This window comes from Prunus mume, linkage group LG2 (genome assembly GCF_029339155.1).
Source record: "Prunus mume cultivar Tortuosa linkage group LG2, ASM2933915v1, whole genome shotgun sequence".
NCBI lineage: Eukaryota > Viridiplantae > Streptophyta > Magnoliopsida > Rosales > Rosaceae > Prunus > Prunus mume.
In genome coordinates, this window is record NC_142699.1 from 25,856,635 (window position 1) to 25,880,527 (window position 23,893).

The 23,893-nt window shown below is 36.0% G+C and overlaps 4 protein-coding genes across 8 annotated transcripts; 3 read left to right on the plus strand and 1 right to left on the minus strand.

Moving 5' to 3' along the window:
- Positions 1-1,401: 1,401 nt before the first annotated feature.
- Positions 1,402-3,733, plus strand: FMA (basic helix-loop-helix (bHLH) DNA-binding superfamily protein). Of its 3 annotated transcripts, XM_008226272.3 has the most exons (5): positions 1,402-1,505; positions 1,673-1,839; positions 1,973-2,695; positions 2,807-3,286; positions 3,404-3,733. In XM_008226272.3, exons 2-5 carry the CDS (start codon positions 1,813-1,815, stop codon positions 3,494-3,496), a joined length of 1,323 nt encoding a protein of 440 aa, XP_008224494.1. In that variant the 5' UTR covers positions 1,402-1,505; positions 1,673-1,812; the 3' UTR covers positions 3,497-3,733. The 3 variants fall into 3 exon arrangements, with proteins under 3 accessions (XP_008224494.1, XP_088900884.1, XP_008224493.1); XM_089044758.1 differs by lacking the exon at positions 1,402-1,505 and having other exon boundaries at positions 1,579-1,839; XM_008226271.3 differs by lacking the exons at positions 1,402-1,505; positions 1,673-1,839 and having other exon boundaries at positions 1,849-2,695.
- A 1,733-nt stretch (positions 3,734-5,466) lies between these two features.
- Positions 5,467-7,728, plus strand: LOC103324235 (large ribosomal subunit protein uL13w). The gene is made up of 4 exons (XM_008226273.3): positions 5,467-5,816; positions 6,292-6,408; positions 6,514-6,601; positions 7,386-7,728. The coding sequence occupies exons 1-4, from the start codon at positions 5,545-5,547 to the stop codon at positions 7,527-7,529; spliced, it is 621 nt and encodes a 206-aa protein (XP_008224495.1). The 5' UTR covers positions 5,467-5,544; the 3' UTR covers positions 7,530-7,728.
- A 2,614-nt stretch (positions 7,729-10,342) lies between these two features.
- LOC103324280 (Pectin lyase-like superfamily protein) lies at positions 10,343-13,138 on the plus strand. Its single transcript, XM_008226320.2, has 5 exons — positions 10,343-10,680; positions 10,801-10,960; positions 11,204-11,413; positions 11,893-12,140; positions 12,808-13,138. The coding sequence occupies exons 1-5, from the start codon at positions 10,520-10,522 to the stop codon at positions 12,965-12,967; spliced, it is 939 nt and encodes a 312-aa protein (XP_008224542.2). The 5' UTR covers positions 10,343-10,519; the 3' UTR covers positions 12,968-13,138.
- Positions 13,139-13,864: 726 nt separating this feature from the next.
- Positions 13,865-23,570, minus strand: LOC103324236 (NADH dehydrogenase ubiquinone complex I, assembly factor-like protein (DUF185)). Of its 3 annotated transcripts, XR_001677260.2 has the most exons (15): positions 23,434-23,565; positions 23,275-23,351; positions 23,043-23,154; positions 21,788-21,870; positions 21,090-21,155; positions 19,940-20,040; positions 19,184-19,302; positions 19,028-19,068; positions 18,770-18,858; positions 17,850-18,027; positions 17,652-17,768; positions 16,787-16,831; positions 15,036-15,164; positions 14,340-14,574; positions 14,154-14,241 (listed from the first exon to the last, which is right to left on the minus strand). XR_001677260.2 is itself a non-coding variant. In XM_008226274.2 (14 exons), exons 1-14 carry the CDS (start codon positions 23,492-23,494, stop codon positions 14,440-14,442), a joined length of 1,353 nt encoding a protein of 450 aa, XP_008224496.2. In that variant the 5' UTR covers positions 23,495-23,565; the 3' UTR covers positions 13,865-14,439. The 3 variants fall into 3 exon arrangements, 2 of the variants coding, with proteins under 2 accessions (XP_008224496.2, XP_088902562.1); XM_008226274.2 differs by having other exon boundaries at positions 13,865-14,574; XM_089046436.1 differs by lacking the exon at positions 21,788-21,870 and having other exon boundaries at positions 13,865-14,574; positions 23,434-23,570.
- Positions 23,571-23,893: the final 323 nt, after the last annotated feature.

A 23,893-nucleotide genomic window follows, 5' to 3' on the forward strand; every position in this document is an offset into this window, starting at 1 on the left:
GATTTGAGCCCCGTCAGCAAATAATGTTTCAACAGGGGATTAATGCAACCTCTATGCCTCATAGTCATAGAATCATAGATGGCTACATTGGGTAACGTAATATATTCCTTCTCACAAAGTGAAGCCACAAGAAACAAAACATGGTCTTTATCCCTCAAATTTGCTAACCTTTTTCTCCCTTCTTTTTGGGTAATGAAAATAGTATCTTGCCCCTGCTCAATTTTCTAATTCAACATATATATGACTTTTTAAGCAAATGTATATAATGGGGATGGAATTCTAACTATAAAATTAAACATACGAGGAATCATGAGTAGGCCAACTATATTCAAATATTGGCAAGTGTGTGTCAGTGTGCATGGAATTTCATTTGTCTTATTTCCTTGTGTAGTTTAGCAAGTCAGTTGTGAACGTTTGGAAATATATATGCATGAGGAAGCAAATGTTTTATTGAAGTTTTTGAGTCTTATTTGATGAACTTTGTAGTTCGTGGTTAGTTTTGTAGTTGGACTTAAATTATTGGTTTGTGCAGTGGACTTGTTTGTTTTGCAAGACTCGAATGATGAAGTTTTTATCTTTTAATGGTGATTGAGTAGGATTATGAAGTTTTGAAATTGGATTGAGTTGATTTCAATTCATGTGTGTGTGTTTGTTTTTGTTTTTTCCTAAGTTGTATATGGAAGTTAAATTTATTAAACTTGTGTAAAAATAATCTAATTATAGCTTGTTCTTTATATTTTATCTCTCATAAACTTACAATTCTAGCTCCGCCTCTGACTATAGAAATTTTCTGAAAATCCTTTAAGAGGATAAGACAAAGACATGAGTGGAAATGAAGATCAAGTACATAAATAATGGTATTGTGATCACCATTCCCAAACCCGGCCATTACCATCCGTAACTATTCGGGATCAATGGCCATGTGCCAACGTTTGATTTGGAAAACCCACTTCGGCTGCCTTTCGATTAATGTAACAAAAGAAATGCGTTACGAAATTGAGTCAATTGTTGAAAATTCATCAAGCTAGGTAGATAGATCTTATCTATGCCACGAATTATTAAGGAATCACATGCAGTTGAGTTATCTAGCTTCCCGATTGATTTGTAATTTTTAGAAGAAAAAAGAAGAGAAAAGTTAGAAAAAGAAGAATAAGGTCATGAATCTTGTTGGTAGGTAATCTCTTTGAAAAGTTGAAAAGTTGAAAGTGGAAATTATAAAATGTTCACAAGCGGCTAAGCCTTAATAATGGTCATGGGGGAGAGTATTTGTGGCGCTCTTTTGTCCTGTGACACACATAAATTAAAGGAGGCCGTGACAGTGAGGTGAAACTGTGACAACCAAATTAATCCCACAGGCTCCTCTCTCTCTCTCTCTCTCTCTCTCTCTCTCTCTCTCTCTCACGGCAACTCTGGCTGGCCCATTACAGATATATAGACATAACTGAACCACGTAGCCAAATCTCTTCTAAAATTGCAAGATCCTTTCCTCCAATCTCTAACAAAAGGTGGGGTTTGGTGCAGTTTCTGTTGGCCTTTGTCTTAGATAAATTTGTATTGTTTCTAACCTTGATGATTATTGTTACCTAACTTGTCTATATTTTCTGTTTTATCAATCTTCAAGAAATTAATTTATCTACAGTCCGTAATTTCATGCATTTTAACATTGTTTCAGGTATAGGACCAAAGCTGTCCTAGTTTCCACTAGGGTAATTTGTCCTTGCTTCAATTTAGCTCCACCCCCGGGCCTAGGGTTTTCCACTAAAGTTGTACTCGTTGTCCTCCTCTTCATCATATACTATATATTCTGTACATATGGAGAAGGAAGAGAACAACTACTCGGTACAAAATTCAGCTTTCTCTCCATCTCACACTGCTTATTTCACTTCCCTTTTACTTTTTGTTTATTTTCTGTTGACAAATATTGTCATCAATCACCATGTTGTTCTTTTGCTCTGATTATGAAATATTGCAGGCTTTTATGCCGCCTGGTAACTTTAACAACCTGGATTACACCCTAGATCATCATCATGATGAAGATCAGCAGATGATGAAGTCTCGCGTCGACGAGACTCCAAGTGAGAACAACAACGGAATGGTCAATTACTTGATGAACAATCACCATCAACTACAACAACAGCAACAACAAATGAGCACACAACTAGCTCCAGCTGGGTTTTGTGGTTCAACAAGTACTTCTTTTGATAAGCTGAGCTTCGCCGACGTGATGCAGTTTGCGGATTTTGGACCCAAGTTGGGCTTAAACCAAACCAAGATTTCAGAAGAAGAACCCTCCGGAGTGGACCCTGTTTACTTCCTCAAGTTTCCGGTGTTGAACGACAAGTTCGACAACGATGTCATGGTTCCACAAGCTGAAGAGAGATTTACAGGGTTGGGTGAAGAAGGCAAGACAAAGTCAATGGAAGAAGATCAAGATGAGGAGGCTCGGGTTTCGGGTAGTAATTCGGTGCAGCAGCTCCAATTTCTTGGAGAAGATCTTGAAAACAACCCTAGAGGAGGAGTAGAACCGGAGCCTGCAGCCAAGAACAAAAGAAAAAGACCAAGAACTACCAAGACGACTCAAGAAGTCGAAAGCCAGCGGATGACTCACATCGCCGTGGAAAGAAACCGCAGGAAGCAAATGAATGAGCATCTTCGTGTGCTCCGGTCCCTCATGCCTGGCTCATATGTACAACGAGTAAGTATATATTGTTTAACTGTTTTCTTTCAATTCAACAACTTTCGTCCATGAAATTTGAACTCACGACCTCCATCACCACTGAAATATTTTTTAATTGAATGTATGCAGGGGGATCAAGCTTCTATCATTGGAGGAGCCATAGAGTTTGTGAGAGAATTAGAGCAGTTGCTTCAGTGCTTGGAATCACAAAAGCGGAGAAGGCTGTTAGGCGAAGCTCCAAGACATGAGGTGGGAGAATCTGCCGGAGCGATGGCTATGGCGGTGATGCCTGCAGTGCAGGCAGCTCAAGGCGGCAGCGGGGGACCATTGATCTTTCCGGCTGCTAATCTCCCCGTGAATCCAAATGATCCAATCAAGTTCGTGGACTTCGAAACGGGGCTTCGAGAAGAAACGGCTGAGAACAAGTCGTGCTTTGCTGATGTTGAGGTGAAGGTTTTAGGGTTTGATGCGATGATCAAGATTTTGTCTCAAAGGAGACCAGGGCAGCTCATTAAGGCCATTGCTGCGCTTGAGGATTTGCAGCTTAACATTCTTCACACTAACATCACCACCATCGAACAAACTGTTCTATATTCCTTTAATGTCAAGGTACGTATACATATAGTTGAGAATATAAAACATTATTTTAGCATATGCAATTAATTAATCTGGGTTTTATATATATATATATATATATATATATATATATATATAAATGATGGGCAGGTTGAGAGTGAATCGAGGTTCACGGCTGAAGATATAGCAACCTCAGTTCAGCAGATATTCAGTTTCATTCATGCAAACACCGCCAGCATGTGACGATGATGGTGGAACTTGAATCTTATGACCACAGCCTTTTCTTTTGGATTCTGATCTATTTATATTTATTGTTTATGAAAAAGAGAAAAAGAAATTAATGAGCTAGCAGTGTGGTCTCTGGTATAACAGCAGTTGAACCTGCAGATTACTAGCTAGATTCCTTTGTCCTAAATAAGTAACATTACATGTATTTCCTCTTCCAGATTGATATTAAAGGCATGTAGTGGTTCTGAAATCTCTTCAAATTCTCATCATTGAACAAATTAATTCTTATATATAGTGGTCATCTCTCTACAAAATTGATGAAGTTGTTTGTATACGAATGCCTTTTCAGTTTCTTGTTTGAATGTCTAGTTTATAGAAGTGGAACAACTTAGCTATTAATTGTTACCTAAGAAAATAAGATACAAAAAAATCCAAGTGTGTGGTTTCATTACCTAACAAATACGCTTTGCGATAAAACTACATATTTACTAGGATATTTGTGTTTAAGTCGTTGAAAGTATCGATGTTAGTATTATAGTGGTTCACTCATCCGTCATTTCGAAATCTTAATATCATATATGTAACATCTTACAAAAGATGTGATTAATTGATAATTACATAGTAGTATCAAATATCTCTCCCCATATGTATATTTAAAATAGATACTGATGAAGCTGCTCACCCCCACATGCTCTCTCTCTCTCTCTCTATCTTGTGGGGAAGGAGAATAGTATCTGTTATGGCAGCAGAGGGAGTGTGGAGACAACTTCTGTCATATATGTTGTTTACTTTGATTGAATGAAAATGATTTTGGTCATATATGAGTTAGAAAGTCAACGGGTCCCGTACCTTGTTGCCGTGGGTCGTTGACTTGCCAGAAATGACTCTTTTGGTTTTATTCGACTGCCCTGAGACGTTGCCATTCTCAGAGGGTCCCTTAAGCATTTGGATTTAAATGTGAAGGTTCATCCATCACCACCTCACTTTTGTTGTGTGTTACGTTCAATCATGCTTGCTTGGTCGCATTTGTCTTAAAAGAGTTGACCCATGTGGCTTCAATTGGCTTTATTCTCTTTCTTCCACTATCTTACAGCTTGAAATTTCGAACTTATCACTGAAAACGATTGGGAGACCCTTTCTCATCAATTAACTGGGGCGATTGTACTTGTGCAGATATGATGTATATATAATCGCTCCAATCAAAAGTCAATGGATATGATATTTTCTTTTTTTTTCCAAATAATGGGTAAAGATTCTGGCACCACATAACACTATTATTGCTCACTTTCGAAGAAGAGTTGCTCAATTTAATTTTGTTACCACTCATTGTTAAATAAGTTTGTAACTTGCTGCCATAGTCTTAGTTTTAGAAGCGGATGTCTTTCCAAACTTTGCACCAGTAGTTCGAATCCTTCTTTCTATAATTTAAATTAGATTAAAATAGAATATCATTTGTATATATATATATATATGAAAAAAAAAGTTTGTAACCAAGAATTACAAGTAAAATATTTGGTGATCCACAATAAAAAAAAAAGTCTAGGGCTCCATCTTTTCTCTCTCTTCGATCACATTTGGTGGCAAGGGTTTCGGACAAAGCCGGTCCGACCCTGCCATCTTCTTTGTCACTATGAGGTCTTCCTCCTTTTGGTAACATTTTTTTTCATGAGGTATGTTAGAACTTTTCCGTTTCTAAAAGATTAACGTTAGCTCCTCACTTTGGGCCTTGGCTAGTGCGCAGCCTAGAGACGTTTGTAAGGGGCCCTATGGGCTAATTGTTTTGTTTTTCTTTAAACCCAAGAAAGAAAACTAACCCTCCCAGCCCATATATTTTATTTGGGCCTTTGACCTGGCATACCTGTGGGCTACGTGGCCACCATCTAAGCCCAGATGCCACACAACCCATCAATCCCCACCACATACAAAGCTACACCAGCCAGCAGCCAACCAAATCTTCCAACCTTATAAACGCCTTCTTTATAAACCACGGCATTCCAAAACCCTAACCCTTACGCACCCATTTTTCACTTCACAGCCGCTTAGGGTTAGAGAGCTTGAAAACAATGGTGTCTGGCTCAGGAATCTGCGCTAAGCGCGTCGTGGTGGATGCCCGCCACCACATGCTGGGTCGCCTGGCGTCGATACTCGCCAAAGAGCTTCTCAATGGGCAGAAGGTCGTGGTGGTTCGATGCGAGGAGATCTGCATCTCCGGTGGGCTCGTCAGGCAGAAGATGAAGTACATGAGGTTCTTGCGCAAGCGCATGAACACCAAGCCCTCTCATGGTCCCATTCACTTCCGTGCCCCAGCTAAGATCCTCTGGCGCACCATCCGTGGGTACGTCGTCGTTTCACTCTCACTCTCTTTCATTGCTGATTTCTAGATTTATGTACGTTTTCTTCAGTTTGAGCTAGGGTTTTCTGGGTTTGCTGGATTTTGTTTCAGTTTCTTAGTAACCGAACAGAATGCCTGGTGCCCATTATTTAGTTTAATCTGGGAACTGGACGAGATTGATTCTATTAATTTGTGTTTTTTATTCTAATATGTTGAATGTCGGAATAGAATAGGAGTTGAAAAGTATTGGACTTTTTTATTTTTCTGGTAAATTTGCTGATTTTGAAGAAAATGATCTCCAACTCATTATATGTTATAGACCTATTTTGTTATTTTATGTTTATTTTATTGATTCAAAAGGTGATCTATGTTTTTAGTTGGAACGGTAGTTGCGTTCTCTGCTTTATTTCACTCAATAGGGGATTTCTTTGTATAAATTATTTTACAGTGATTTTGTACTTGTGTCTTTGGTTTGCAGAATGATTCCTCACAAGACCAAGCGTGGTGCAGCCGCACTTGCCCGTTTGAAGGCATACGAGGGTGTTCCACCTCCTTATGATAAGATAAAGAGGATGGTCATTCCTGATGCTCTCAAGTGAGCTTTTCACATTAGTTTGTTGATTTTGATTACGTAGTTTTGTTATTTTTGTTTGGTTCTGTTTTCGTGAACTGAAAGGTTATTGTTTTTGGAAATTATCAGGGTCTTGAGGCTTCAAGCAGGACACAAGTACTGCTTGTTGGGCAAGCTTTCATCTGAGGTTGGATGGAATCACTATGAGACCATCAAGGTGATAATCACATGCTTTTCTTGTTTGCGCTTACTGAGTTTTTTGTGTCCTTGTGTTTGAGTAAAGCATATTATTTTCTCTTTTTAGTTCAGAGTAATACACCCATTTTATGGTTGTTTTCAATTGGATCAGGTTGCATTGGATTTTAGTTTCCACAATGTGGTTGTGTACATGTTATAGGGGTGTTCTCACACTTAAATGCATAGTGAATTTAGTGGTTGTGATGGCATGTTTTGAACAATGCTTCATCCGTGTTACAGTGGTGGATTTGATAATTTTTATTTTTATTTGCAAAAGCTGGTTGCAAGACTTTATTTTTGTGTGTGCGTACCTGGCTTTAAATGGTGTCTAACTCTGCATGTTAGCACATTAGTCTTTTACAGTAGATTGGGTATGCATTTGTATGTCAGTGTCTAGAACTTTTGGAGCTTGCATTAGTGCATCCCCTGTAAGTGCATAAATGCCTGGAATTCTGCATAGTATGGCACAAATGACTAACAGCTAAGAACTATGTTCTTAAAAATCATCACATTAGTTTGCTTTGTACTTTTACCTAAAAGTACTTACACTCGTTGGCTAGTTAACATTGAGTTACATGGATGACAATTCATACGTGCCCTCGTGTCAATCAGTTTACAACTTTGCTTTCGACATCTATATTTAATTTTGTTGTGAGTTTTGAGCTTGAGGCATGTGGATTCTATTTCCTTCTTGGAATTAGTTTGTTGCCATTGATAACTGTCCTTACAAATAGTCACTAATGAATTTATCTGTGGCTGTGCAGGAGCTTGAGAACAAGAGGAAGGAGAGGGCCCAGCTTGCATATGAGAGGAAGAAACAGTTGAACAAGCTGAGGGTGAAGGCAGAAAAGGTTGCTGAGGAGAAACTAGGTCCTCAGCTAGAGATCATTGCTCCAATTAAATATTGATCAGTAGAGATTTGCCTTTAAAGAAGAAAATGTTGTTGAGGATTGAGCTGAGAATTAAATTTTGTTTTGTGTTTAAGATACTTGGTTGTTCCTTGTGATGATGGTTTTAAGTATTTTGGCAGTAGTTATTTCTGATAGATAGTCGTACACTTGTATGCTGTTTGGTATTTACGAATGAGCTAAATCACTGTTTTCTCAATTCAGTTCGATTGCTTTTTCTAGATGATAAATTCAATTTGAGGAATGATTATCTATTTTTGCCCCTGAGCCATATCAGGTGAGAACCAAAATTCCAGGAGGTTTGGACTTGAAACAACGTTAAATTTGCTTAAAAGAGCTACAATAGCGATTTTTTTCTTCTAGTACAATTGAATTGATAGTCTAAATTACTCTCCAGAGAAATCGAACATGGAGGACTCTCGTCTTATATGAAACACTCTTCTACATGGAATCTAGCCATTAGGATTAGGAAGGTTGAGAAGATCATCTAAAGATTGGGAGAAGACCACCTCCCATGTATTTGTAATGATCTCTAAGGATGACAAAAGGTTGTTAAGTTAGTAATTAATTTATAATATATATTAGTGTGTTTATGTATATGGTCTCTTTCTGCCCTACCAAAATCACCACAGGTTGAAGGAATTAAGAGAGTAGAAGCAGAAGCTTGTAATGAGAGAGAGAACGACATTCGGTTGTCATCACAAGTCCACTCGAACCATAAGCAAACAACTTGATGCCTTATGATTAGTCTTAAAATCAATTAACAGGACAATAATATCTCTCTTTCTCTCTCTCTCTCTCTCTCTCTCTCATAAACGTTGTTGTGGTTTGTTGGGAAACTTTGGTTTAACCCCTAATTATTAGAGCATAAAATTAGTACGGACACATCTGATTTCTTGGGTTTTCCTAAACAAATATATAACAACACCCAAGTGGAGCAGGCGGTGCGAATGAAGTAAAGCTTTGAGAAGGAGTTATAACAAAGTCTCTTCACAAATAAATGATTTATTAATTTAGTTTTATAACATGTGTTTGGAGGCCTAAATACGTGAAGGGCAACGGTTGACAATTTTCAAGTCATCTTTTGTGGATAAATAACAGAATGTGGTTTACCAAAAACAATAATATTTTATCTCATTTAGAAAAAGTCAAACAAAAGGTTTCGGGGGAAAGCTAAGTTTGGGCGGATTCAAACACAAATTTCAGATACGGAAGTAGCTGTTCTTAACCACATAAACTACAAGTACATTGCAGCAGTGCTCAATTTTAAACAACACTAGTATTTTAGCATGTGTCATGGCACAAGGTACCATTTTGTTTTTTCTTCTAGAAAGTTAGCAAATCGATTAAGCACGGAGAGTAGGTAACGTTACAGAGTCTATAATTACGAGGTCAAAGGTTGGCGTTCATTTCATGGCCACAAAGGCGGCATTTAAAGGTTTAATTATTCTCACGTTTGTGATTGTCAGTAAATTTCTTCAAAACCTAACTTTGATAGTGCGGTTTCCTCCTACAAAATATGTCCATTCTTCCTCTCTAATTATTTTGACTGCTTGAGGAAGAAACTTTCCCAAATTGGATTGTGGCCAAATTCCTTCAGATGTTTTTGCTTAACAAATGTCTTGTGCTCAATTAGCGGCAAATTGATTTCACCCAAAGTTTGATGTCCACAAAGACTTTTTTAGTACTAAAAAATTGGGGTTAGCAAATCCCTCTGAATGTGCAAGAGAAAAGAATGAACAAAGAAATAATAAAATAATAAAAAATAAAACGTAGTCAATCTCTAATTTGATAATTAATTTATGAAGGTTTTAAGCAATTAAGTCTTTCATTAATTATTTTTTGAAGTCAATAGAAATTTTTCTCTTGCATATATACTGGTCTTACCATATTTTTATAAAAAATATTCAATTGTTGCACCGAATTTGAATAATTCACGGCATCTTCCAATAAAATGGAGAGTATTCGATATACCACAAGATGAATTTGTTATTGACAATAATTTTTTTTGAATTAGGGGTAGAGAATATAATCAAGTTGAGCAATTTAGGGGAACACAATATGCTATGGTTAGAAGGCTAGCTACTAAAATCTGTGTCAATTATGTATATACTATTTTTTTTTTAATAAATAAATTTGGTGACAGACATCACCATCCAAAAAAGCTTCCTATAATCAGCACCTTGTAGTGAGGTTCAGACGAGGCTTGATCACACTGAACATATTTGGAATCAATTGAATCTCGAAAATCATGAAATAATTTTCCTTTTCCCTCCTGAATGTCTGTAAATTTATATTGTCTTTCTGTATATAGCCGACTTTAGTTTTCAATTTCTTCTCAATTTTGTAGATTTTTCTGATTATTTTATATTTTGTAATATTTGTTTTCACAGTTTTTCCTTTTTCTGTCGATCTACTCTATCTTCTCATTTTTTGCAATAAGAGCTGTTCCTACTTCCGTACACTTAACTTGTCAACTGCACCTACATTTTTTTTCCTTTTAAATTATTTTTACAGGTTTGGAAAAGAAAAATATATAGGAAAGGAAATAAATCAAGGCTCAAAATTGAAAAAATATAAATAAAGAAAACAACAACAAATAAAAAATTGATACCCCTTTTAAAAAAATCAATGAGTTTATTATTACAAGACATTCTTTTAGGTAGACCTTTGACTTTCCCAATTTCCCTCCAAATCCCAGAGTCTCATTGGCATGCTTTAAATACACACACAGAGCAGCAATGAATTAAATTAAAAATAAAATTATTTCTGTGCTTCTCCCCTCCTCTCTTCTGCTCCAATCCTCATACCTTGTAGTAAAGCAAAGCTTCATACTCTCTCTCTCTCTCTCTCTCTCTCTCTCTCTCTGCAATAATTTTCTTTAGGCTCAAAGATGTCATCATTTCTTCATCTTGATGCTCATTGTTATTATTCATGTGTAGCTTTAATCTTACTAGGCCTTTGGATTATTAGGGCAAGCCAATGCCCAAATGTATAGAGTTGATAGCAATAATAAGAAGCTGGCATATTACACCATCACTGTTGATCAATCTGGCCATGGCAATTTCACCTCCATTCAATCAGCCATTGATGCTGTTCCTATAAACAACAGGAACTGGGTTTCTATCAAGATCAAGGCAGGCACCTATAAGTAAGCTTGATCTTTGTGTTGTGATTGTATAAATCATGAATCTATTTAATTTCTTATGGGAAAATGAATTATTAATACTTGTTTTTGTGTTTTTTTTCCTTTTCTGCGTGAATATTGCAGGGAAAAGGTGATCATCCCCATTGACAAGCCATACATAATTCTCAAAGGAGAAAATAGGCATAAAACACTGATTGTTTGGGATGATCACGACTCAGTTGCACAAAGCCCTACTTTTGCCTCTTATGCGGACAGTATCATTGTCAAATCCATCAGCTTTGTGGTAATTGCAACAATCATTATTAACTTTTGGTTCATATAGGATACGTGTTACACCAGTTGGTCAGGACAGTGCCACCCCCCTTCCACCCAAGTTTGAATTCTTCTTTCCGTACGATTAGATTAATTTAGAGTAATTTAGACTATCGTTTGTGTTTAAATAAAAAAAACTTTTGGTTCAAATACTCTTCAATTTCTTCCATTTATTAATATTATATGCTTCTTTTAATTTATGAATGTTATGCAGAATTCATACAACAACCCTGTGAATAACAAAAATCCAAGAGTGGCAGCAGTGGCGGCAATGATTTACGGGGACAAATCTTCATTCCATCGATGCGGTTTCTTTGGTTTGCAAGACACTTTGTGGGATGGTCAAGGACGGCACTACTATCACCTTTGCACCATCCAGGGTGCCGTTGATTTCATCTTCGGCAGTGCCCAGTCTATTTTTGAGGTTTCTTCTTGTTTCCATTTCATCTTCAATTCCTTTACATATTTGAACTTAATCCATCAATCAACCTCTAGGTCATGACTAGCTGTGTCTCTATTTTATTAGAGGATCGGTCATGAGTTCAAATCTTATGAATGATATTTATTGATTAAAAAAAACTTGAAATTATCTAAATAACAAAATGAAATTACTAGTATCAATGACCACGGTCACGGAAAACACCCCATGGAAACCACCTGCAAAGACAGATGATCTGTGAACAGTGTAGGTTTTTTTTGGTAGTGGTGGAAAGAAATTGGGTTGCGTAGCATCTTCTTCTGAAAATTTATATTGACAGTGATTGGTTGTTATCGGGTACCAATTTGTAATACATTTTACATTGTTGATATTTTATTGATATACATTACAAATTCTCAAAACAAATATCATAAAAAGGAATGATGATGTTTTAATTTTTTTGCCATATATATATATATTTGCAGAAATGTTCGATACAAGTTCTTGGAGGAGCTCTGGATCCTGGGTCGGCTGGTTACATCACAGCACAGGGAAGAGACAATCCAAATGATGCAAGTGGGTTTGTGTTCAAGGATTGCAAGGTGTCTGGAACAGGTTCCACCTACTTGGGCAGGGCATGGAGAGGTTACTCTAGAGTCATTTTCTACAACTCCAATTTTTCAAAAATTGTTGTGCCTCAAGGCTGGGATGCTTGGCATTTCCAAGGCAATGAGTAAGATCTCTCACTCCTAATTATAATTAACACACTAATCTTAATTAAACTTAATATTGCACCAACCCTTTTTTCCTTTTCAAAAATACTATCCTTAGGTGTTACCAATTTCCCATATCCATAACAATTTCATTTTCCTTTTCATTTTGGCTAGTTTTGTAACTTTTAGTCCCCAAATAATATATCAACTAAAATACAATAATTTTCCTTTTCTAGACCATAATTTCAAGAGTTACCTAACTTTTTCTTGAATTTTAGTCTGTCAATAATGTGATAGGTGTTACCAATTTCCCATATCCACAATGATTTCCTTTTCCTTTTCATTTTGGCTATTTTTCCAACTTTTAGTCGCCAAATACTATGACAACGAAGAATATAATCCTTTTTATTTTCTAATTCACAATCATTTCAAGAGTTACCGAACTTTTTCTCAAATTTTAGTTCGTTAATGATGTGACAGAGATTAAATGGGTGTTCGATTTCCTAGAAATAAATAAAGTGTAAAGTGAGTACAAAATGAAGAAATCAAACGCTTTGTTGGGTGTGTGGCATTTAACAAAGTTTGTAGAGAGAAATTGACATAACATTTTTGTTTCTGTTTTATGGAATTCATATGTAACACTTGATTTGGACCCTAAATGAAAATAAATGTTGTGATATAATGCAGGCACCAATTAACGTATGCAGAGCATGGTTGCTATGGGCCAGGAGCCGACACTGTCAAGCGTGTGGAATGGGAAAAGAAGCTTAATGCTGATACGGTGCGGGAGTTGACTAGCTTGAATTTTATTGATACTGATGGATGGCTCAATGACCAGCCTTTCTAATTATTTTATTAACTTCCATTCATTTCAAGCAGTTGTTCTGCAAATCTTGTGATACTTTTTCACTTCCCCATTACATTACTTCTGCAAGATATTAACTCATGAATTTGTAACGTCCAAAGAATTTTCACTTTACCCAATTTAGAAGTGATTTGTTTAATCTGATTACGGAAATATAAGTTTCACTCGCCTTTTTCATATTGAACTTGAACAAATATGTTTGAGAAGTACTTAACACGGGTGCCTCGTCCATTTCTCAGCCGTAGATGCCAGTGAAGTGCACACTGCATTAGATTGAACGTAATGTGAAATTCATTTGTTTTCTTTATATCATTTTCATTCAAATCTTGGCATAAATTATTGCAGTAGTATAAACACACAATTTCACCTCTTAATGTCAGTAAATTCACAAATTTGGAATCTTTTCGTCAAATTGGCACTTAGTTTAACACATAATCATGTCAAGTGATTTCACACTAACTCCATCTGTTTAGTAACTTTGCTGCGTTTGGATCCAGCCACATATACTTGTAAACTAGAAATTTAAGAGCTTAAGTGGTTAAGAGTAGCTATCCTTGCACCCGAGGTCCTATGTTCAAATCTTCATTTCCCCAATATCTCGTCTCAAAACAAAACAAAACAAAAAAAGGAAGAAGGAAATTTAAGATGACTTGCTCTTGTTACAACCCAAACCTATCACTCATATATTTTCAAAACAAATAGTCTTATATACTAATAAAAATTCCGTTAGAAAAGTTAAAAAGAAAATATTTCTGTAATTCTCGAAGGATTCATGCAATAATAGCCATACAATATTACGAAATTAAAACGTAAATAAATAGTTGGTCATTTCCTTCTTATAATGCTGTTGTTTTGACAGCAGTCTGTCAACTAATAATAGAACAAATGTGGTAACTTTGGAGTAATAAGTTATTTCATAATCTGAAAGCTGACAATTTTGGATTGATTCTAGTAACAAATTTTTTTCATAAGCTGTTTAAAACTTCAAATGCATGGTGAGACATAACCATATGAGCTCTTCCTCTCAGAACTGAAACAAATGATTAAAACGAATAAACAGGAAAAGAAAAGTAAAAACAGGACAAAACTGGGAAGGGAATGGTTCAGCTTTCATGGCAACCTCTTATTCGCTGGGTCCTAATCTTTGAATTTCTTCTGATCTTGAGCATTCATAGCAAAGCCACGTTGCATTTCATCCATCTTCAGAGTTAGCAATATCATCGTTTTACCCAATGTTCCCAAAGATATATGTATCTCTATTATGAGCATTACAGACAGCCATTCAACTTTATTGTTTGATACAGCATCAAATCTGAGTTCAAGCTTGTTAAAAAGGAACTGCTGGTTCACTTACCATACTGCTCAGAAGCCCACAAATCACTTCAACAACAATACCAACTCCAGATATTCGGAGCCATATGCTTTCTTGGAAACAAAATCGCTGCCAGTTCCATCTATACAGTATTATGTGTTGGAACACTTAGATAAAATTTCGTATTCTTGAAATCGTCCAAAAGTGGATTGTATCCGTCCTTGGTTCTTGTCTTCGAGGGCAAGCCAAACTCGTCCATGAATGACGACGTATCAAGCTACATCATTATATAAATTTGATTAAGAAAAATAGTGTGATTGTTGAGGTTTATGTGCGCAGAGAACTGCTCTCCTGGGCAACAGTTTTTAAGGCCCCCTGAGGAACTATAAATCCAGCAGTAGGATTCATAGCACAATCCCTCAGAAGTAGTTATCCTTTTCCTGTACTTTCTCTTTATCTTTATTCTTTATCATACATGATTAGGGAAGTTTGGACCTAAGGTCTACCCAGTGTCCACCTCATCCACCTAAAACCCCTGCCAAGATTTAGGCAACCGCATGCACTTTCTCCACATTGAACATGGATATGTGAAGGGCAACTTGATTGCCCTGATATCTAAACCATATATTTTTCAAGCAAGCTACCTAGGACCAAATGAATTTGTGTCCGCGTGAATTGTAATCTATCTTATAGCTTCCAGAAACAAAAACCGCTACATGACAATAGAATTGAACTCACTGTAATTGTTCGCCTCTTCTTCCCTTCCTTGGACGACAAATCTTTCTGCAGTTTCAGCCATCCAGAACAGTAATGGTCAATACATTCCAAAAGCCAAAATTCAGTGGGGAAAAATATGTCAGCATCCCCCTGAAAACAAACCAAAATCATAAACTTTAGTTTCATAAAAAGCTGGTCACCTTTAAAAGTTAGCAGTAGTAGTAGTAATGATTATAACTATTATAACAACCAAAAACCAAAATCATAAACTTTAGTTTCATAAAAAGCTGGTCACCTTTAAAACTTAGCAGTACTAGTAGTAATGATAGTAATAATAATTCTAACAACAACAACAACAATAACAACAACAACAACAACAACAACAACAACAACAACAACAACAACAATAACTTTGAAAGACAGTACACAGTGACCTTGAAAGCAGAAGAAAGTTGACCATACAGAGAGTTTATCACTAAGAAGCAGTGACTACGTAAACATTGCACTTAAGGAGGTTATTCTGAACTATAGCAATCAGCAGAATTTTTTACAATACAACTTGATTGTGGTCATAACAAACAATGGAATTTTTAAAAACCCAAATTCTCTCACAGGCTAATGATCATTCTACAGTAATATCCCCCATCAAAACTGTCGTTTCTTTCTTCTCCCCTGAGGAAGAAGGTTTACATTGTCAGGTTTGCACGGTTGAGCAATCTGGATATCAGATAGCAATAGAAATGATTGCACAATGCTTCAAACCACATGCTACAGAAATGATGACCTAATGCCTTGACCAATTCTTGTTCAGGATCCAGCCTAATGCCATAAAAATTGCTAGGGCAGACATAAAAAAGAGAAGTTAATTCTGTGAAGGAAGTAAGTTTAAAAACCAAAAAGCTCTTAGGATTTTGATTCTAGCAGTCATAGCATTAAGGGCCGAGGGGGGTTATTAGGAATATCACTACAAAGATTCAGCCCTACTTTCAAAATACTAAACAATCAGAGGATTTTCAAGGTCCACCACTAAATGTCATACATCCTTAAGTCTACAGGTTTTAAGCAAAATGGAACGAGAATTACGTAATCAAGTTCAACCACTCATTGACCCAACCTCTAACCATATGTGCTGTGAAAAACAAGGGGAAACAAACTAGGGGACAAAACAACCAAGCCTTGAATCTAATACCAAAGCAAGTCATGCTTTCAAGCAATCCAAATTCTTAAATATATGCATACAAAGAGCTTCTATTGAGGGATCCCTCAAATAAGCTTATTTGAGGGACATCCTTGTAGGGCCCACTCCGCATTGTATTTCACTAATCCAAACCATCTATTTTTTAGATAATCATTCAAAGATCGTCTCTACAAAAAATCTCTTGAACCCGATATCATTTGACCACTCAATTGAGTTATTGAAATTTTAGTACTTTTTTGAAGCACCGTGTTCATTGATTTTGTAGGACACAATTGGATGTCGAAACGGTTTCCGATTTGTCTGACTTTTTGCAAGGATGATCTATGAATGTAGATTTAAAAAATAGATGGTTTGGATCGTTGAAAAAAAATTTCATAGGGTTATATATATATCTCTCTGTACAAGTGCTACAACTAGATACATCCATACAACATTCCTAGCCACATTGCCATACTTCTAGTGATGTATCAAATTGCAGAAAAATCAGCACAAAACAGAAGCAGTATATCTGAGGCCATTTATGGAAATTCGCACAACCATGTCATATTAAAATGAAATCAAAACAAGAGCGTACCCTTGCATCTAGATAACTGCTATAATCTGAGCTGCTGCCATCTTTCTGCAGATAGAAAGGATCAAACCAGGATTACCAAATTGTTACTAAATGCATTTGAAAGGCTGTCGTTTACCAGATTTAAACTAGCACATACAATAAGAGAAACACGGAAATAGGAATTTTCAACCAGAGCAGCACCATGGCCACCCCCAAAATACTAAGCCCTCCCACTGTATGTGTGTGTGTGTGTGTGTGCGCTAATTAGAAGTTTATCCTCCAACAATTTCCTCAAATGACATGGTTAACATTATAGTTTAAAAAAATTAAATAAAAAAAGAGGAGAACATGAAAACTGGGGCTGCTACAGTTTGTGAGGGGTGGTAAAAGCAGGTGGATGGGTGGGCATTTCACACAATCCTGGAATATAGACTAAAAGAAAACGGCCTCTGCACGAATCCTAACATCTTTCTAGATAATTTAGCTCATCAGGTTCCTAGGTGACTACATGCTGTGTTTTATGCTCCTATTCTGATCTGTTTATTATATTTCTTTTACTAGGAATTTTGTGTCAATCATACCATTACAAATGCAGTAGTTGGAATTTTGAAATGATCATGAATGTTTTACTGTAGCCTAAATTACAGTAGAATTGATAGTTTCAAGGATGACAGGGCATTTCAAGAGTGACCTTCCCTGTTCCTTTGCAGAGCTGGGGAGTGTGGACCTAAAATTAGGTGAGTGTTGCACCAAAGAGGCACACATATAAATACTCAAAGTATAATTTCCAATCACAAAGGAAAAACTGGATGCACCCAAATAATATAGAATGTTACGTGAAAGTGTCAAACAACATAATAATAATGATAATAGTCAGTCTTTATACCTTGGTTGAAACCAATGGAGCTCTTTCACCAAGTATTCTTACGTCAGGTAGGTAACTAAAGTCTGAAGCGATTAAAGACATCTTTGGTAGCACCTCATGCAAAACTTCAAGCAGTTTCTGGATGTTCAAAGGCAACATTATTGCTCGAATTTGTTAGAAAATAAAATAAATAAAATGAATTACCAAACATTTCCTCACCAAGCAACCAGTTGGCAGCCAACATCTTTGAGGCTTTGGAAAGACTTTAGACCAAACACTTTTTGCTTTTAGTATTGCACTGCTTTGAGAATCATGTTTTTTGTCCAAATCGATGATCTCAACACATCGTTTAATTAGTGAGTCTTGCAATGGCTTATACAATTCAGACAGTGTTTCCCTATTAGCAAAAACCTTAATCATTAAAACTGAAATCATGTTCCCACAGTGAACAGTTCAATGAACAAAATGATGGAGTATAAATGTATTTCAGGTGATATATATGCTGATTTCAAAATAAACTTGAGCATAAGTATTTTATGTGCCACCTCTAATCCGATATTTGCATGTTATCACATACCACATCGGAAGCATCCTGTTTAACTCATTAGTCATAGTTGTAAAGATATTGACTTACTTGAGTTGGAAACACTTTCTTTTTTAAAACAAGCAAATAAATTATCACAAGCAACTTCAACCTCCAGTTATACTAGAATGAGTAAACATAACAACCAATATGAAAATTCAGCAAATGCTGTCATACCCCACAATTTTCCAAAGATAACAGATGGGACACAATGATGGTATTGGAGAATGAAAGATGTCAGTCCCCAAGGTAAAATAAAACTGTAACAGAATATAAATCTTGACCCAATGACCCTCCATATGTTTTCTGTCTACAGTAACTCCACCATCCTCAGCCGGGAAAAAGAAAACTTCAAATTTTCTGGGTTTAGCCCAACAACAATACAGATATTGATGTATACTCCATTGACAATAACTTTAGAAAAATAGTTTCAGGCTGAACAATCACTCTAACAAAGAGTGATCTTGAAAAAACGCATTTGTACTCAATCAGTGCGCTAACTTTTAGATAGAAATACAGCCAGACTTTATGGATACTGCTGCAAGATGTTGCTTACCTATCCTGTTGCTTCTCTACCCATACTTCCATCCATGGGGAAACTTGATTTTCTGAGTAGATAAGATCATGTGGAAGATTATCAAGTACCTGTAAATATAAATAGACAAATCTGACAATGTCGGACCACAAATTGATTTGCTGAAACTCATTTAGAGAAACAATAGAAACTTCCACGTAAGAATCTTTATCGTCCACTATTCTAATAGTACAATAAGTGAGCACAGACACAATAGAGTCAATATAGGACAAAACATACCTCAAGCATTATTACCCAACATGGTTGTTGCTCCGCATCTCCTATCAAATAATAAAATATATATGAAATTAGACACACAAAACAGCTGCACTCTGAAAGTTCCGTACAAGACAAACTAAAGATAATGAAATATCTGAAAAGTCACAGACACCATACCCCATCCACTCCGGTCAGTAGCATCACGACATTCTACTCGAAACTTTGATAAGTGACTACGGACTTCTCCAACAGTTTCTCTTTGTATCTCAGCCAGCGAGGGACTGACTTCAACTGAGCTACAGTTTTACATGATTATAGTCAGCAAATATACAGACACGCATCAATTAGGATTGAAAAACTAACTCAACCAGTACCACTATTATATTGGCAAAAATACTCAGCACCAGAATATAAAAAAATTATGTTTCCAATTATTTCAGGTAATGATAATAAAATTTTGTAATGTTGAATACAAGTATTTAGTTAAAGCATATGCACTATATTTAGGCATTTAATTGGGGCATGGCAAATGTAAACAAATGAGATGGTGGCAAAAGGAGTAGAAAAAGAGAATTAACGGGAAGAGAAATGTTATGTTGTTTCATGGGTTTGTTGTGAATATAGATGATTATATTGCTCTTAATATCAAGAGTGAAGTTATCTTTCTAACTCTTTGCTCAGATTCCATCAAAATGCTCAAGGGCATTAACGGTCAGAAAAATAATGGTTCAATCACTTTTGACTATTTCTCCTCACTCCAGTGACAGATCAAAATTGCAGGCCTGATATAATGTCAGATGGATAGCTTAAGTAAGGCACATCAAGTAAAACAAAGCTGTTGACAAATAGTTTCATGAGGTTTTATGAGGGTCGCAGACATTAGGAATATGGAATACTTATTCATGTTACATGGAGGTATAGTCAAGCACATACATGTAAGTCATATTGTTGTAAACTCTTGGCGGTGCATTCAGCATGATGTAATCCATAATTCCCTTTGCACAAGTTCCTGATCCACCACCAATTTCATATATCTGAGTGCACATTATAAAATGACAGATTAAATTGTAGCCTACTTGTATTAAACAAGTGGATGAGGAACATTTAAGGGCATGATTAATGTATCACCAAAATAAGAGTAACATAAATGAAAAAAGATCAAAGATCTGGTGCCTAGAAACATAAACAAAGAATTTTAAATTGTGTAAGTTGCAAGCAAACTACCATGTCCTGCCTACAATGCTAGATTGAAAAACAGAAGCATTCACGGGACTTCATCTTGTAATCTAGAAACCAAAGTATTTAGGGAGATTACACATAGTGACAGAATCCTGTCTTTGATTGAAATTACTTACTCCAGCCTGATTATATATAAACCATTAATTTGCATCACTTTACAAGAAAATCAATAAACTCGTGTTGTAAGCTTGAGGACAAAATCTTGCAACTTATCACATCCAGCCAAACAGAAAATCATCACTAGTCCTCTATGACTGTAGTAAAAGATTGACTAGGCAGCATTGAGGATATAACCTCACTTAGCTTCTTTTTTCATCTGAGGTATCATCAATCATTTGTAGTACTCGGTCACTTATGGTTTTCAAGTTGAACGGCTCAGTTTAAAGACTATAGACTCTTGGGAAAACAAAGCAATTATAGATTTTACGAGGACAAATCACAAACAGAACTACATTCTTTCAGTTTCAAGAACAAAAGGGAAAGGAAGTACACTTAATCAAGATACTACAGACATTACTTCAAGCTCTAGAACATTATGCTTTTATTCATTGTTAGTCCAAACTTTTCTTTGGTGAAAGGAAAAACTGGACTCTCAATAAAAGCATCCAAAAAATTTACTATAAATTTTTAGGTTTTATTTTTTGCCATATAAAACAAATGTGTGCATGCAACAATTAATAATCAGAATATGGTACTATCATATAAAAAATGAGATATGGAAATTTTATAAAATTATCAAATGTGCCCTAGACATTTACTAGAAGCAATATGCATTAAATCCGACAACATAAGCAAAATCTCATTGATATGTCCACTGCCTGATCATTAAAAAGAGGAAGCTTACCTTTAGGGGAACTGAAAGGTTAGCAGTACGCATTATGGCTTCAGCAATCCCGTGTGCATACCAAGGCTATAAAGAAAGTGAAACTTTTGAAATCGCAAAGACATGCATTGCATTTGATGAAATAAGAAAATGCCAATCTAAGTGGAGTTTGGGTCAGAAGATACAAAGAACCATTAAATATTACTTTTTTTGTGTGGTTACAACTGTAATGTACATCCAAATGAAATAAATGCTGCTCATGCATTATGTACAAACAAGGAATGCTATGACACAACATGTAAATGCTGCTTCTTAAGTTGTCAAATGATACAAAGGTCACACCTTGCATATGAAGATATTAACTGTATATCAGGTTGCCTTCTGTTTAAAACTGGTAATCTTGTTTCTATTAGAATCATGTGTGGATTCAAAAATATACTTATATGTAAAGCATTATCCTGAAAGAAAAATGCAATACGTCATTTCACCTTGAAATCATGTATCATTATTTTGTCCTGCCTATGTGCTAGCCACCTGGTGTTTGTTTGGTTTCCCTTCCTTTTTTTCCTTTTTCCTTTATATCTTTCGTTTGCATGTTCATGTTTTAATTTTGTGCAGAATGTGAAGCCTTTGAACTATGAATTCCCTATGGAAATTAGAATTTAAGTTTCTTAAAGCAGAAAGCAGAAAGACGAGAGTGAGAGAGAGAGAGAGATTACCTTAAAAATTTCCACAGGAGTAAACCATGATACCTCACTTTCTTTGTAAATTTTATCCAAGTATTTCATATAACCTTTCCTACCTATAATATGCGACAATTTCAGTATATATGCCCTTCCACAAATCTCCAGCTACTACAACAGATGGTTACTTTAAATTGAATCGGCTCATAAGCAATTGGTTCTAATTCTCCAAAGAAATGCTTTGTATTATGATAACATCATTCAAAAGTGCCAATAATGCAATTTTGTTCATTTCAGAAACTGGGACAAATAAAAGACTATAGATAGGAAAACTAATTAATGTATGTATCATTTCAGCTACAATTTTAGACAAACTATTTACAAAGTTTAGTCAAACAGGAAAGAAATGTAATTTTTACTGATCTTCACTTTCTATGTATTTTATTGCAAGTCATACTTGGGCAAAGGATGTTACTTGCCAGCCTTTTCAGCCAGTCTAGATTAGCAGATATGTCAAATACTAAAGAATACATTGATTAACTATTTAGAAACCAAGAAAACTAAACAAAGCTCTAAACCTAAGTGCTTGAGGATTGCCACATAAACCTTTTTTGAGGCTTGCGACTCGATCAAGGACTCAATACTAGGCAAAACACAGGCAACCATGATTTTTGCACCACCTACATCAAATTAGTATTTCTACCTCTTATTTTCATAGCACCTTCTCATAGCGCCTTCAAAATCCAAATAAAAATCACCTAACAAGCTCATAAGAATAACTATGTGGAATGTGAATTTCCCCAAGCTGTCCCTTGTGCTATTACAAGCTTGAAATTTTAACTTTCGTTGTACTTCCACTTGTCCATCTCAACATACTCAATTCAAATACACTTTTTTTTCTCAAACATGTCACAACTTACAATACGCTGATGTTTTAAGGGATTAGGGTTGATGTTGTAACGCGTAGCATAAACATCATAATAGCCCTACGAAATTTGAGTAACTAGCTGGTTAGAAATCCCAAAACCATGTTTCCTGTTTAACCCACCCCACTTTATTTCAAGAAAGCAGAATCCTTTAGTACTTGAGAAAGAGAGCTTATAATCACATTTTTTCAGTAATATCGCTGTATGTTCCTTCCCATTATCATTCTTCCAACATAGTTCATGCATAATCACATAAATGAATCAAACCACTTAAAACTTATACTAAATTCATTAAAAAATAATGGTTAACATGCTTGAAATATCTGAATTATGACATGCAACTAATAAAAAATTAAGCTAGATACCCTCAAGCTGATTGAACTTAATTGCTCTGGGAAGCACTCCAACCGATTTCGATCTTTGAGAGAAATACCCATGTTTCGGATCGTATAATGCAGAATGAATGAAATCACGAACCTGCCCAATTGAAGTTATAAGCTTTTTTATTTATCCCAGCAGAGCAGACCCATTCTCTTGAATTGCATAAAGTAATGAATAGAAATTGAAAATGACACAGAATGGGTGTGAATTCCTTACAAGAATCGGCTTGTCACTGACAATGTGTGTGGAGAAAAGGGATCCAAATGGAGCTCCCCAGAGTTCACATGGATTCACTGTACAGACATTCATTTTATTGTAACTTGGAGAGAAAGAAGGTACAGTCGCATAGTGGAGAGAGAGAGAGAGAAAGAGTACCTTTGGGCTTGTGGAAGAGCAAAGGAAGATTTTTGGGACGAAGGGCACGACACAGCATCATAACCAGGTGATGGGTTTTTGTGGGAAATCCGCTTAAACCCTTAACCCGTCTACAGCCAAAATGGGGGACCAATGTCGGGTGATATTTTTGTGGGAAAGCTGTAGCCGCTCGGCTCTACTAATTTTTATCATAAAAAAGTAGTATCGCCGCTCGGCTGTACTAATTTTCAATCATAAAAAAGCGTATCGCCGACCGGCTATACTATTTATAAAAAACAAAAGAAGCCCGCCTGGAGCTAGCCCCAGTATAGCCGCCGGCCATACTATTTATAATTTAAAAAGGGATACTCGCCTGGCGCCTAGCACCTGCTTAGTCATGTGTCAGAACAGTATAGCCGCACGGCTATACCATTTTTTTAATAAAAACGTAGTATAGCCGCCCGGCGTTACTATGTCATAT